Source organism: Trichomycterus rosablanca, chromosome 1, assembly GCF_030014385.1.
Source record: "Trichomycterus rosablanca isolate fTriRos1 chromosome 1, fTriRos1.hap1, whole genome shotgun sequence".
Lineage (NCBI taxonomy): Eukaryota > Metazoa > Chordata > Actinopteri > Siluriformes > Trichomycteridae > Trichomycterus > Trichomycterus rosablanca.
Window position 1 is genome coordinate 80,358,931 of NC_085988.1, and position 16,110 is coordinate 80,375,040.

At 39.2% G+C, this 16,110-nt stretch overlaps 1 protein-coding gene across 1 annotated transcript; it reads left to right on the top strand.

Annotated features, from left to right (window-relative positions):
- Positions 1-337: 337 nt before the first annotated feature.
- Positions 338-15,712, top strand: LOC134328867 (beta-1,4-N-acetylgalactosaminyltransferase 3-like; the record flags this gene model as incomplete). Its single annotated transcript, XM_063010136.1, has 17 exons — positions 338-442; positions 2,376-2,466; positions 2,574-2,674; positions 2,804-2,871; positions 3,035-3,110; positions 3,631-3,697; positions 4,156-4,290; positions 5,098-5,207; positions 7,958-8,049; positions 8,897-8,961; positions 9,065-9,251; positions 9,349-9,572; positions 11,382-11,535; positions 12,495-12,567; positions 13,517-13,670; positions 14,385-14,511; positions 15,619-15,712. Coding segments are annotated over 17 exons (1,923 nt in total), but the record flags the coding sequence as incomplete, so codon positions are not given.
- Between the last annotated feature and the right edge of the window lie 398 nt (positions 15,713-16,110).

Sequence of the window (16,110 nt, forward strand, 5' to 3'; positions counted from 1 at the left end):
TATCATCTGTTTGCTTTCAGATTTCTGGGTTAAAGGATCCAATCACAGATTTTCCAAGTGGAAGGTACGATCAGAGAAACGTTTCACATTATAGTATAATTCCATTCAACTTTCCAGAGATAACATCTGTTAAAGTGTGTATACATTTTTTTGGTCCCAATCTCTACTAACTATATTATATGGTATATTTTTCTATGATTTTCAGATGTACCAAAAAGATAACCAGCCAGTATGGAACCCTGAGGTGCTTCTCTAATTATTTTATACATATTTGATGCAGATTGCTGATTATAAATGTTATATTCCTCTCATTTCTCTGTGATTTTTTATTTGATTTTATGAGCAGTTTCTGGGTGAAGTGAATGTGCATGTTTTTGAGGACTGGTGTGGAGAAACTGTTGATCAGTTAAGAAAAGACCAGCTGTTCCCTCTGTTTCCCCACGTAAGTGATCTTTAAATGTGCTTACATACATTTAGTGCTGTGAAAGAAGTATTCACCCCTCATTTGATTTCTTCTATTTCTGTTAATGTGTCACTTTTAAATGATTTAGATTTTCTAACTAATTTGAATATAAGATAAAGACAACACCAGTGAACACAAAATGCAGCTTTAGATCTGCAATTATTGAAGATACAGATTTATTGCCGCTCAGGTGGCACAGCAGAAAAAACACACCCTAGAACACTAGATCTGGGATCTCGAATACATTGTATCGAGTCTCAACTCTGCCTGCCGGCTGGGCTGAGCAGCCACATGAACAACGATTGGCCTGTTGTTCATATAGGGGTGGGGTAGTAGTAAGTCGGATATGGTCACCTCGTAACTGATGCAACTATGGCCTCTGCTGGCCTAATGATAGTGCCTGCACAGGGGCGCGGAAGGAGTACGTTGATCAGGGTGTGTCTCTCCGTACACAGGGCTGATCCCCATTAGCACTCGCCTAGTGCAGGTGACAAGATGCATACGGCTGCTGCCCACGTGTCAGAAGGGTCGTGGGTTAGCTTCATTCTCCTCGATCAGAGCCGGGGTTGGCATTGGTGGAGAGGAACCATGATGCAATCGGGCAAATGGACGCGCTAAAGTCGGGAGAAAAAGGGAGAAAAATGCATAAAAAAAGATACAGATTTATTCAACCTAAAACACCCATATGGAAAAAGTAACTGTCCCCCTAAATCTAATATCTGGTTTTGCCACCCTCATCAGTAACAACTGCAATCAAACCCTTGTGATAACTTTGAGAGGTTTTTGACCTGTTTTGCAGCTTTATTTTACTCAAGTTTGGAAGAAGAAGAAGAAGAAGCATGGAAAATGCAAATAAAAAAAACACATTTACATTTACTTTTATTTGGTTGCAGACAGGATGAACCTGAAATATTTCATGTTTTATCTGGTCAACTTCATTTCATTTATTAATAAACATCCATTCCTGCATTTCAGACCTGCAACACATTCCAAAAAAGTTGGGACAGTAAAGCATTTACCACTTTGTAATGCCGTCATTCCTTTTCACCACACTTAAAAGATGTTTTGGCACCGAGGAGACCAAGTGATTTAGTGTTTCAGCTTTTGTCTCATTCTTCCTACAAACACGTCTTAAGATGTGCAACAGTACGGGGTCGTCATTGTCACATTTTTTCGTTTTAAAATTCTCTATTGGGGACAGGTCATGATGGCAGCATTAATGCAGAAAAGTACATTGAGATCTTGTAACTTCGTATTTTAGTGCTTGACAAAGGTTTGCCAAAGTAATCGAAAATCACAGGCGTTCAGCTTAAGCTTGCTCCCTTGGCCTTTACACACTGAAATTCCTTCCGATTCTTTGAATTGTTTAATGATATTATGCACTGTAGAGGGAGAAATGTGCAAATCCCTTCCAATCTTTCTTTGAGGTTCATTGTTTGTAAACATTTCAATAATATTATCACACATTTGTTAATAAACTGGAGATCATCTGATCATCTTTGCTCATCCTCAGCCTTTCCTGGATGCTGCTTTTGTACCAAATCATGATTACAATCACCTGTTGACGTCACCTGTTTGGAATCACATCATTATTTATTTTTTTCACCTCATTACTAGCCCTAAATTGCCCCCGTCCCAACTTTTTTTGGAATGTGTTGCAGACCTGAAATGCAGGAATGGAGGTTTTATTAAATGTAAGGAACACTAAATTTTTTATTTGCATTTTACATAATGTCCCAACTTTTTCTGATTTGAGGTTGTAGATGCAAAAAAGTTGTTTTGTCTTATGGTGTCCATGGTTTTGAAATTTGATATCCAGCAAGCTCATGATCAGGTGTCCACGTACATACTCTTAAAGGTGTTCTTTGTGTATCCGCTATACAACTTATATTATGTGTCACCATGATTTTAGTCTCGAACCACAATAAACCGGCTTGCTGTTTATCCGAAATGGGAAAACTACGGACTGAGAATCTTTGGATACCTTCACCCTGGAGAAAATGGTGAGAACTGCACTGTGAGTCCAGATTATAGGTGTAAATGTTTAATAATAATGTCCGTATGTCTCTAAATCAAAGCAATGTTTTAATATTTTCTTGATTTTTAACAGGAGAATACATTTTTGCTATCTCCTCTGATGGTAATTCAGAGTTCTGGCTGAGTGAGAACGAAAGCCCGGAGGGACTCAAACTTCTAGCCTTCATTGGCAAGGTAAAATGTACTGACCCGTGTGAATGAATACATTAAAGGCTGATTGCTTTTGCACCACAATGTTTCCTTTCAATATTTTGTTAGCATGTGTAGTATTCTATCTCATTTTCACTGCACACCGTTTCTCAGACCGGAACAGAATGGACAGCACCAGGAGAATATGAGAAATTTGCATCCCAGACAACTCAGCCTGTACAGTACGTCACATTCTTCGTATGTTTCAAACCAGAACTAACTGTTATTAACGTTTTAACATTAATATTCTTGTGAATTTCTTTAGTGACAATGTTCAGAACATTAGGTTGATTGCATTGTATTAACGTGTTAATGTGAATGATTTAAAAACGTCTCTTGTTTTAGCCTAGAAAGACGTGAGCAGTATTACTTTGAAATCATCTACAAACAAAGTAAAGGAATGGATCACATGGAAGTTGCAGTAAGTACTTTTATGTATATTGCTGATATACACCGATCAGGCATAACATTATGACCATGAATATATGTAGCAAATTCAAATTTTTTCCCTTTTGAATTTTCTTGGCCTTTAGTGAGCGGTGCGGTGACTAAGTGGGTAGCACTGTCACCTCACCTCAAGGCGGTCCGGGTCCTTTCTGTGTGGAGTTTGCATGTTCTCCCTGTGTCTGTGTGGGTTTCCTCTGGGAGCTCCGATTTCCTCCCACAGTCCAAAGACGTGCAAGTGAGGTGAACTGGAGATACAAAATTGTCCATGACTGTAATTAATATTAGACTTGAACTGATGAATCTTGTGTAACCAATAACCTACCTGTTCTGTCATGAATGTAACCAAAGTGTGTAAAACATGACGTTAAAATCCTAATAAATAAATAAATAAATAATTCTTGGCCTTTAGTTCTCATTTATTTTTAGTGTTTTATTCAATTCATTACAGAAATAAAAGACTAACAAATCTAACGATCTGCATGAATATTTTTTAGTGGCGTCTGAATTCTGAGGACAGCAGTTTTGAGGTGATTACAGCAGCGTATCTGTCTCTCTATATAGGTAAGATTTAGCACAGCGCTGAAGCTTTCTGTTACTGTGGTTACTCAGCTTACTTTTTCTGTTTGCGAAGTCTCATTTTAACATGTGTGTTAAACAGATTAAAGCCAAACATGAACTTACACGTGGAACGTTATAGTAGCAGAAAGTAATATTGCTATTTACTTTGCCATGGCCTTCTAATCCTCATTAATAAAATGACTGGATACTTTTGGTAAAGTGGTACGGAAGTTCAATGGTTTCTTACATCTCATATTAGTTGGTGGATCAGCTACTTTAAATTTCCCCTTAGTGTGAATTTAATGTTCTACCTACCATGATACGGGATCCTGTCCAGAATGTGTTCTGTAGTCAGTGTTTCTGGCATAGCCAGGGACCTTAGCCAGGTTAAATGATTAATAAAGATTAAAAAATAAACATGACTGCCAATATAATACATTTACATTATTTTCTTTGTGTAGATGATTCTTCCTCAATGGAAATGGACACTGACACAATCTCCCAAACTTTAGCCACTCAGTTTTTAAGTCCTGACCCTTTTTTAAAGCCTGAAGTGGACATGGTTAACGAAGACCCTCGAGATGTTATCTACAAAAGTGAGTGCTTTATTACTTAAGCAAAATAACATCTAAAGATGGAATTATATAATTAGGTTGTATTTAGTCAGAATATGATATTTGAAATCAAAAAATGGAAATGTAATTACTAAATATAATTATTGAAGTGCTATAAATTTCCATTTCCAAACTCTGTCTTGACATTTGTATTTTTTATATGCAAAAAAAGTCAAAAATCCAAAATTATTGATAAAAATGTACATTACATTAGAAAGAATGCAAAGGCATTTCAACAACTGACTTTTCCTATGAGCCAAAACATTTGGCCGATGCGCTAAATATGCAGTAAAAACACTCACTTACTCACTCACTCTCTTAACCGCTATCCAGTCAGGGTCTTGGGGGGGGGGGGGGGGGGGGGGGGGGAGCCTATCCCAGCTTTTCAATGAGCGCAAGGCACACAGTAACACCCTGGACGGGGCGCCAGTCCATCGCAGGGCAGACACACATACACACACACACACACACAACTGTAGGGCAATTCAGTGTCTCCAATTAACCTGACTGCACATCTTTGGACTGTGGGAGGAAACTGGAGCTCCTGGAGTAAACCCACACAGACACGGGGAGAACATGCAAACTCCACACAGAAAGGACCCGGACCGCCCTGCCTGGGGATCGAACCCAGGACCTTCTTGCTGTAAGGCAACAGTGCTACCCACTTCGCCACTGTGCCGCCTGCAGTCAAAACAGCCTGGGGTATCTGGCAAAAGATAAATTCTGTAGTGGTAAAGATTTTTGTCTTATTTTAGATCTGACCCCCTTTCCATTTTTCTCTCTCACCAGTACCACTGCTGAATGATTCTGAGCTGCAAGATGTGGTTCCCAGCTGTGCTTACAGACCCATTTATATATTTGATAATGCAACCATTGTGAGATATGAAGGCATAAATCATGTAAGTATGATTATAATTTAAATTGGGTGAAAAAGTAGTGTAAGAAAATGTTTGCAAACTTTCGGCGACTTTTGATAATCACCAAAAATAGTACGTACAATCAGAAATTCATATGAATAATGAAATAAAATAAATGAAATAAAATAAAACTAAACACAAGTGTATCTAACAAAATTAGCATGACAGCCTCTGTTCTAATTGTAATTGTGACGGTAGTTATATACAATACTATATGGCCAAAATGACGATTACTGAAGGTGATCACTGACCATCATAATTATTGAGTTCAGAGGTTTCAGACACACCTATTAAAAACTGGTGACAGTTTTTAAAAAGCTATTTCCTGCTCCGGCATGACTACACAAAATGTGGCTAATCACTAACTATGAATAAAAAGTCAAAACCTAAAGTCTTTTATTTACACTCAGACTCTTTGCTGTGGCACTCTATGTGGTCAGGTTCATCCTGCCAACTTGAAGTATCCCTGAGATGTGTCTAGAGCTCAACTGGAGTCCACATGATGCAATTTAAATTGATTGGACATAGTTTAGAAAGGCACAAACCTGGGTCTATAAGAGCGCACAATTTACACTGCAATGGCTGGACAAAAAACAACCCATGAAATTCAGGGGCTGTTACCAAGGCAGTGGTAGCTTAGTGGTTACGGTACTGGACTTGTAATCATAAGGTTGCCGGTTCAAGTCTCACCATCATCAAGTTGCCACCATTGGGCCCCTGAGCAAACCCCTTAACCCTCAATTGCTCAAATTGTATTTGGTGTTAATTGTAAGTCGTGCTTGATAAAAATAAACTAAAACTAAACGCTGTAAATGTAATGAGGTTACATGAAACTGTCTGTGCATCTCTATAATTGAATTGTGGAAAGATATAGATCTTTTGCAATGATGCAAAACAATATACTTTAAGTGTTTCTCAATAATTAGCCTAGTGGTTGTTTCTCAAGCAGTAGCCTAGTGGTTAAGGTACTGGACTAGTAACCAGAAAGTCGCTGGTTCAAGCCCCACCACTGCCAGGTTGCTGCTGTTGGGCCCTTGAGCAAGGCCCTTAACCCTCAATTGCTCACACTGTATACTGTAATGTAAGTCGCTTTGGATAAAAGCGTCTGCTAAATGCTGAAAATGTAAATGTAAATAATTCTATAGGATATTCTGTAAGAAGCTTGTCAAACTGGGCATCTGGGCAAGAAGAGAATTGGTCATGAAGCTAAGAAAGAACCCAATCATCCCTCTGAAAGAGCTCAAAAACCCTCAGCAGAGAGCTGGATGTAAAACCATCTTGGCAACACTCCATAAATTGGGCCTTCATGGCGGAGTAGCAAGACATAAACAAATGTGGAATAAAATTAATGTGGCAATTCATAAAGGATTCAACATGAGGGAAACGATTCTCTAGTCTGATAAGAATAAAACGTATCTCTTTGGACAGAACAGCAAGCTCTATGACTGACAAAAACAGGCATTGTACATCATCTGTCTGATACTATTCCTCCTACGGTGAAACAGGGGGGCAATTTGAGGGACTGATTAATACAGCTAAATACTTAAACATTCTTGAAGAATTAGCGGCCCAGACAAAGTTCAGTTCTGAGTTGAAACTCTATTAAACATAAGTGAAGAGAACTGTAGCAGTTTATAGACACTCAGCATTCAATCTGATGGCGCTTGAGAGGATCTGACCAAACTGCCCAAATCCAGGTATGCAAAGCCTGTAGATCTGGGGCCTACAATGTATTAAATAAAGGGTGTGAATACTTTTTTAATGAAAATTCCGTTTTTTAAACACTCCTCAGAGGTTTGGATGTTTAAAATAACAAAGCAATGCAGTTTTCTCAGATCGTGAGTAATGCAAACAAAATTCACTTTCTTTACCGCTTATCCACTCAGGATCATGGGGGGTGCTGGAGCCTATCCCAGCTTTTCAATGGGCGCAAGGCACACAGTAACACCCTGGACGGGGCGTTACTGCACACACACACACACACACACACACACACACACATACACACACCCACTCACCTATAGGGCATATTCAGTGTCTCCAATTAACCTGACTGCATGGTTTTGGACTGTGGGAGGAAACCCACGCAGACACAGGGAGAACATGCAAACTCCACACAGAAAGGACCTGGACCGCCCCGCCTGGGGATCGAACCCAGGACCTGCTTGCTGTGAGGCGTCAGTGCTACCCACCGAGCCACCGTGCACGCCCACCAAACGAAATTCAGAAAAAAAACATTGAAACAACATCAGTAATTACTGTAATAACCCCATTTTTAATCACATATTTCATGACTTTATGCCACTCCTGGCCCAAAACTTCAAGCAGCTTGACTTGTTTATTACATTGCACTGGTCATCAACAAGTACATGTCTTAAGATTGGGCTGGCCATTAGAGAGTCTTAATCTGGGGGTCACCCATTCACACATGGCTCTGGGTCATGAAACATTGCCCTGCTGAAAAAGAAAACAACCCAGGTTGGACAGAATAAATCAGGACTCCAGTCCTCTGTTGTTTGCAAACATTAGCCTGGCACTCCTATTGATGCAAGGGTGTCATGGATTACCACTTTGTGCCAGACTTCATAAAGAATGTTCAATGTTCACCATGAGATTGCAAATAATTTACGTATTTCACCATCTTCTATAATAAATCTGAGAAATCTCAGTAAAGTATAGACACCTAATAATCTCAAGTGTTCTTATCTGATCTGAGTTTGTGTTCTTTAAAGGTTCGTTACTCTACAATATACCCCAATGATCACACAAGACTATCAGATGAAGACATGCAGGGACAGCTTTGCTTTTACAAAAATGATGAAAGGTATTGTATAACTTGACTATTCTACTAGTATAAAAATATATGCCATATATCTAAATACACTGTGTGGCCAAAAGTATGTGGACACCCTGTCTAATTAAAAAGATTAGGTGCTTCAGTCAAAAGCCTTATTAAAACTCCTTTATTGTCATATGCAGAGAAGTACAATGACATTCTTAGTTGTATGTTGTCTCCTTAACTCTATCATGGCAAGCGTGTCATATTTGATACATACGTTTTAGAGACCTCTACATCTTCATTATGCATATTGTTTTCCTGAAAAACCTGATGAGTACAATTAGACACATGTCTTGTGTAAGGGGTTAAAAAATTGTACTGTACATTTTTTTTTTTTTTTATTAAAAAATTATACATTAAAACCGGATGTATCAAATATGATACAAAACAAAACTTATATATGCAAACTTTTTTTGTATTGTCTGTATTTCACAGAAGGTTAAATAAACTCCAGTTTTAAAAAATTAGAATTTTCTGGCAATTTCTGCTGGTTTAGGCTTTACAGGGTTAAAACCCTAAAACATCTGCAGCCCATAACAGTGAAAGTAAATAGAACAGGGTTAGTACAGAAGTGAGAACTGACCAGTACTTTGAAAAAGAACAGACAGGAAACTGTCAGAACCTGCCGGCTCAGCTATTCATAAATAAAACTCCTATTTTGTGGAAAATTGTGGAAAGCTCTTCTAGAAGTGTAAAGACTGTCATAGCTGCAAATGGGGGTGGGGTCTACGTTTTAGAATGACATGTCCAATAACCTCATGGGTCTCATACTTTTGGTCAAACAGTTTACATGCTGTGTGCTTATTGCAAGCTTTGATGTTTACTTTTTAAGAGGTGGATTTGATTCATATCTGAAGATTGAAGGTGAACCTGAAGGAAAAACTAAAGTCATCGAAGGTAATTTGTTTATATCATTATTGATCATCTGAAGCCTGTGAGTTCCTGTAATGTTGATGTTAATCAGATTCATTTCTAACACCGAAACCTTGTTCTGAATCAGGAGAGGAACCGAAAAAGAATCCAAAATGGAATCAGGTCTTTAATGTGAACCCTGTGGACTTCAATTCAAAGCAGAACGATTTCTGTGTGAACACCTGTAAAAAAGCTGGAAACATTATAATGCAGAAGAAAGACGCCATGATTATAGTCGATGCCTTCATGAGACACCTGCAATCTAAACCCAACAAGTAAAAACTCCCTTATTATTTATTTCTACACATCGTTAATGTACTGGCTGTGGCTAACTTACAGCAGAACTGACCCTGAATTCTCATGTACGTGCAGTGATTTGGTCCTGAAGCGGGTGCTGAATGTGGAAAAGAAGTATAATGATACTGAAGGCACTCGCTACCTGATAGAGCTGGAGATGGAGAATCGGGAGGGGAAGAGTGTTCTGATGTCCAAGTACCTTTACAGTGGAGCGATGAAGAATGGGGATCCACTTGTACTTTGCAATGCAAAAGGCTTCGCTTGGAACCCAGAAGTAACAGTACATGTTATTTTAGCAGGTAAAAATCTCTTTTTCACATGAAATCAGTTTACGGCAACTCCTAAAACATGCATGCAAATAATTTACAAGTCTGTACAGAGTAAAGAATAATATTTCGTAAATAATTTTAAATAGCACATACATACTCTATATGGCCAAATTTATGCAAATATCTGATCGTGAGTTTGTATAAAAGCATATTCTAGCGCCCAGGTGACGCAGCGGGATTTTCCGCCAGCACACCAGCACCCAGATTCTGAACTCCTCGGTTCGAAACTCGGCGTTGCCTCCGGTCGGCTGAACTCCATCTGGCGGGCATAATTGGCAGTGCCTGCAGCAGATACTAATTGGCCTCCGTATCTGCTAGGATGGGACAACCGGACTATGTGTGGGTGGGATCTTCATACACTGTGTAAAGACCCTGATTGGTGGAAGAGACGCCTGTGCAGAGTGCAGGGGCGAGAAGAGGAAGGCTGTGCACAAGTTGGCAGAGGCGTGCACAGCAACTTGCTCTCCTCGGATGCAATCGGGTATCCCTTAGCAGTGGAAGACAAACAGACTGCGCTAAATCAGGAGGAAAATGGGAAGAAAATGCATTTGAAAAAATGGGCATTAAAATGAAGTTGTTCAGACCGCTACCCACCCACTCCAGCCACAATTTCAGATAAAACAGACTTTACTCATTAAGGAAGGCTTTCCACAAAATACTGGAGCGTGTCTTTGCCAGTTTTAGTCAAAAGCCAGTCCTTAGATTTCCTCTACACCACACTGGTCCAGTAATGTTTTGTGGTCCTCACTTTGTGAACAAAAGCACAGTCATGCTGGAACACAACGTTTCCTCCCTCAAACCTTTGCCACAGAGTAGCAAGCATATACAGTGGTACCTTGTAACTTGACATCCCCTAAACTCAAAAACTTTGAAACTCGATGAAATTTGTTGAGAAATTTGTACCCTTAAACTTGATGTGTGTGCGACTGCTGCTTGACATGTATCTCCACATGTATCTGTGTTTAACTGGATTTTCCTCCTGTTTCACTTTTAAACTTGTTATAGCTCGGGGTTCTGAGAAATTGTGAGAATCAGCTTCTCCCAGAGTCTAAAACGCTTATCGTTAAAAAAAAAAGCTTAATGTGACTTAATGTATTAAAAGAACAACACAGGAACACTAAACTTCTCTTAATTATTACTGCTCATAAGTTCTCTCAACTAAAATTCCTTGCTTGTTGTTTTACTACAATATGTCATGTGCACCGCCGCCACACTCCATAGGAAATAAGGGCACAGCAGCTCAAAAGCGGTTATGCCGCTTTTCATGTGAATGAGCCTTTACTGAACAGAATACAGTATTCCAAGATCAAGCATCTCCACGATTAGGAAGCATAAGGAAACAATAAAGAAGTAAAGATAAAGTGCAGGTTTTATTGTATTAAACTGTTTTTAATTGTATTTCAGTGTTTTTATATTATATTTGTGTTATTTCCAGTGTATAAGTGTCAAAAACAACCCCATTATTTTACATTAGACTAAAATATATGCAGTTCCACGGGACCATGGAACATATTAACAGGTTTCCCAAACATCCTTATGGAATGTAGAAACTCGACACCACTCCCAGAACCAATTGACGTTGAGTTTCAAGACACCGCTGTAAATTATTTTACATAATTGATTTTACTATCTGTTAGCAATAAGTGTTGCTAAAAAACCCAAACTCAATAATAAGCAAATGTGTTCACATACTTCTGAACACATAGTGTAAATAACATCCTTAAATCAGCCCAACCATAGGATATTTCATAAAATCTAAACGTATGTGTCCTCCAACAGTGAAAAACCAGGGGAGATGGGTCAAGTACTTTATTAAAGAGCTGGAGAACGTATACAAAGTCACCGGAGACAAAAACTTTAACATCATCATTGTGGACTTCAACAGCCATGACATCAATATAGAGAAGGAACTGAAAATTGCAAAGCTACCCAGGTACAACTGTTATGCACTGGATAAATGAAATGCACTTTTTTAAAACTCTATTTATTAGGAATTTCAAAATCAAATCACATCCCTTTTCTACAACCTCACCCTCTGATGCATTTTTCCAGCGTCGTACAAACTTTTTAATGCCATCAGCAAATAATGTTTTTGGTTGAGCACGTACCACTGATGCAGCGCTGCTTTCACATCATCATCACATGAAAATCTTCGTCCTCTTAAAGCTTCTTTGAGCGTCCGCTCAGGTGGCGCAGCAGTAAAAACACACGCTGGAACCAGAGCTGGGATCTCGAATACATTGTATTGAATCTCAGCTCTGCCTGCCTGCTAGGCTGAGCGGCCACATGAACAACGATTCGCCTGTTGTTCAGATGGGCGGGACTAAGCCGGATGGGATCTCTCTCTCTCATGACTGGTGCAATTATGACCTCTGCTGGCTGATTGATGGCGCCTGCACAGAGATGAGTAAAGAGTGCTGTCAGGGTGTGTCTCTCAGTACACAGTGCTGAGCTGCACTGCACTCGTCAAAGTGTAGGTGATAAGATGCATAGGGGCGTGGGTTAGCTTTGTTCTCCTCAATCAGAGCGGGGATCGGCATTGGTGGAGAGGAAGCATGATGCAATCGGGCAATTGGACGCCCTAAAAAAGGAGAAAAAGGGGAGAAAATGCATAAACAAAATATAAATATATATTTATAAAAAAAAGCTTCTTTGAGCATCCAAAAAGGTGGAAATCACATGGTGCTAGATGGTGCTTCTCAGTCTCTCAGACAACACTGATTACTACTCCTCCCACCCTCACTGTGTCCAACCAAAATATAAAAGTGCAGAAACTTTTTGAAGATCCCTTTTAATAAAAAGTATCTGATGAAAAGAGACATTACTATGAGATTTGTGTTCAGTATATGTTTGTGTGTATATATATGTTCATATTTCTGGAACTATCCACAGCTACCAGTTTAAGAAACTGGATGGACGTTTTGCCAAAGCACAAGGAATTCAAGTTGGAGTGGATCTTGTTAGGGTACATACACCAAGTTTTAATTTTTAGTTGAATTTGTTTCTTACATTTACTGACTTTTATTTGATTGCAGACAGGATGAATCTGAGACATTTCATGTTTTATCTGCTCAACTTTATTTCATTTATTAATAAACATTCCTGCATTTCAGGCCTGCAACACATTCCAAAAAAATTGGGACAGTAAAGCATTTACCACTTTGTAATGTTACCGTTCCTTTTCACCACACTTAAAAGACGTTTTGGCACTGAGGAGACCAAGTGATTTAGTGTTTCAGCTTTTATTTTGTCTCGTTCTTAAGATGTACAACAGTACGGGTCGTCGTTGTCTCATTACCCGTTTCAAAATTCTCCACAGATTCTCTATTGGGGACAGGTCAGGACTGCAGGCAGGCCAGTCCAGTACCCGTACCCTCTTCTTCCTCAGCCATGCCTTTGTAATGTGTGCAGCAGGTGGTTTTGCATCGTCTTGTTGAAAAATGCTGGATGTCCCTGGAAAAGATGACGTCTTGAAGGCAGCACACGTTGCTCTAAGATCTCAATGTACTTTTCTGCATTAATGCTGCCATCACAGAAGTGTAAATGACCTTTGCCAAGGGCACTGACAGTTTGGAATCACATCATTATTTAGTTTTTTCACGTCATTACTACCCCTGAATTGCCCCATTCCATTTATTTTTTTTTTGAATGTGTTGCAGGCCTGAAATGCAGGAATGGATGTTTATTAATAAATGAAATTAAGTTGAGCAGATAAAACATGAAATATCTCAGGTTCATCCTCTCTGCAAACAAATAAAAGTCAAAGTAAATGTAAGAAACTCTGTGTTTTTTATTTTATTTGCATTTTCCATACTGTCCCAACTTTTTCTGATTTGGCGTTGTAGTTTCAATGAATCATCAGATTTAAGTAACTGGTTATATTTTTTTTTCTCTTATTCAATTTCCATTCCCAGGATGACAACAGTATTTTGTTCATGGTTGACCTTCACATCCACTTTCCTCCAGTCTTAATACAGAATGTACGTAAACACTGCGTGCAGGGAAAAATGGTGTTTGCTCCTGTTGTGATGAGACTGGATTGTGGAGCGACGCTCGAAGCACCTAAAGGTAACTGGGCAAGCATCAGACAGAGGAGGTATCAATGCAAATAATCAAAAGTGGCTTTATTATAGGATGCAGCACAAATAGACGTCTGATGATAGCTCAGTGGTTAAGGTACTGAACTAGTAAACAGAAGGTTGCCGGTTCAAGCCCCACCACCACCAAGTTGCCACTGTTGGGTCCCTGAGCAAGACCCTTAACCCTCAATTGCTCATCGTGTTCCACTCATTGTGTAAGTCGCTTTGGATAAAAGCGTCTGCTGTAAATGATGATTTTTCTTCTGTTTAGCTTGAACCTATTAATGCTCATAGATTTAGTCTCCACAAACTTTCACCTATATAGTTTATCTTGCTACATAAAGCTTGCTGCGTGGCTTGTGGCTTGCTTGTGCCCATTTAGTCAAAAGCCAGTCCTTAGATTTTCTCAACACCAAACTGGTCCAGAAATGTTTTATGGTTCTATCTTCTGCACAAAAGCACAGTGATGATTGCCACAGGGTTACACAACTTTTGCCACAAAGAAGAAAGCATTTAAATTATTTTGCATATTTGATTTTACTCTGGGCGGCACAGTGGCTCAGTGGGTAGCACTGTCGCCTCACAGCAATAAGGTCCTGGGTTCGATTCCCAGGAGGGGCGGTCCGGGTCCTTTCTGTGTGGATGTTTGCATGGAGTTTGCTTGTTCTCATGTTACTAATCTAACTTTTGAATTTTGACAAAGGTTTTTGGGAAACTGATGGTTATGGTCTGGTGGGAATCTACAAATCAGACATGGACCGTATTGGAGGAATGAACACAGCAGAATTTACAGACAAGTGGGGAGGAGAAGACTGGGAGTTGCTGGACAGGTACTGATTGTCATCAGTGTTTAAAAATCCAGCATTTTAAAATGTCAGATGTAAATCAAATGTTCAGGGGATCTTAATGTGCAGTTCTAATAGGCAGTTGTAATGCAAATGTAAGGTCCTTGACCTTTAGGACCATAAGATGTTGTCCTCACATCAAACAACCACATTTACGGCATTTAGCAGCCACTTTTATTCAAAGCAACTTACAGTACTGTAACAGTATATCGTTTAAGCAACTGAGAGTTAAGGGCCTTGCTCAAGGGCCCAACAGTGACAACCTGGCAGTGGTAAGGCTTGAACCAGTGACCTTGTAATTACTATTTTAGGACCCTAACCACTAGGCTACAGCTTGCCTACAATGATAAAACCACAGACAGGTGATGTGATATCATTGATTGTCTTGTTATAGGGGCATCTGTCAAAGTGTGGAAAATATTAGACATCAGACAAATAGTCACTTCTTAAAATTAACGTCTTAAAAGCAGAAATATTGGGCAAGTGTTAGGATCTGAGTGACATCAACATGGACCAAATTGCAATGGCTAGACGACTTGGTCAGAGCATCTCCGAAATGGCAGGTCTTGTGGAGTACTGCACATATCTAGCAAAAATAGTCCAGAAAAAAAATACCAGTGACCCAGCAACAGGGTCATGAATGTTCAAAACTCACTGATGCGTGTGAGGACTGAAGTCTAGCCCATCTGATCCAATCCCATTGTAGAGCTACAGTCAATGCTGGCTGAGGCTGCATAGCTGTAAAATGGTCAGGCTGGCCATGCTGACCCCTGCCCTCTTGCAAACGTGCCAAAAAGTACACACATGAGCATCATTACTGGACTTTGAAGCAATAAAAAGATAATGTGATGTGCTGGAAAAACACTTCTTCTTGGCTACTCTTTTGAACAAGCATAAATGCCCAAATGATTTCATTGATGTGAAGGTCAGGGCTCTGTGCAGGACACTCAGTTATTAGGTACTCATATTTTTGGCCTCATATACTTGTGTGTATGAACCTTAAACTTTAGTTCTAGTCATTTTGTGTATGTTTTGTATGCTATCTTATAGTGGCCCTTCCTCTACCATTAATCCCTTTTATATCCAATTCAGGATTATACTGAACAAGCTGGAGGTTGAACGACTGAACATCAGGAATTTTGCACATTTCTACCATTCGAAACGGGGCATGTGGAACAAGACGTAAAGTTCAGACAGTGGATTCTTCTGCTCTGACAGATACCACGTAGAAATTCAATATAGAGTTTGTAGACACATTATTTATACTTTGCTTTTTTTGGCATCTTAGCAAAAATTTTAATACTGTAAAAAACAGATCAGGCCTTCAACTTAGCCACTGATGATTTATGAGAGATTGCTAACATCAAGCAAAGCTATTATCCAGTAATCAAATGGTGCGTCCTCTACTACACACACATCTTGTGATTCAGCACATAATGAATCAAAACTGATATTTATTACTTACAAATTAAGATGCTGTATAATCGCTGCTCAATCTCATTACGTCACTCCGTCACATTTTCACAATTGTCTATTTTCAATATATATTTATATACATATTTTTTTTATTATATATAGCAATAT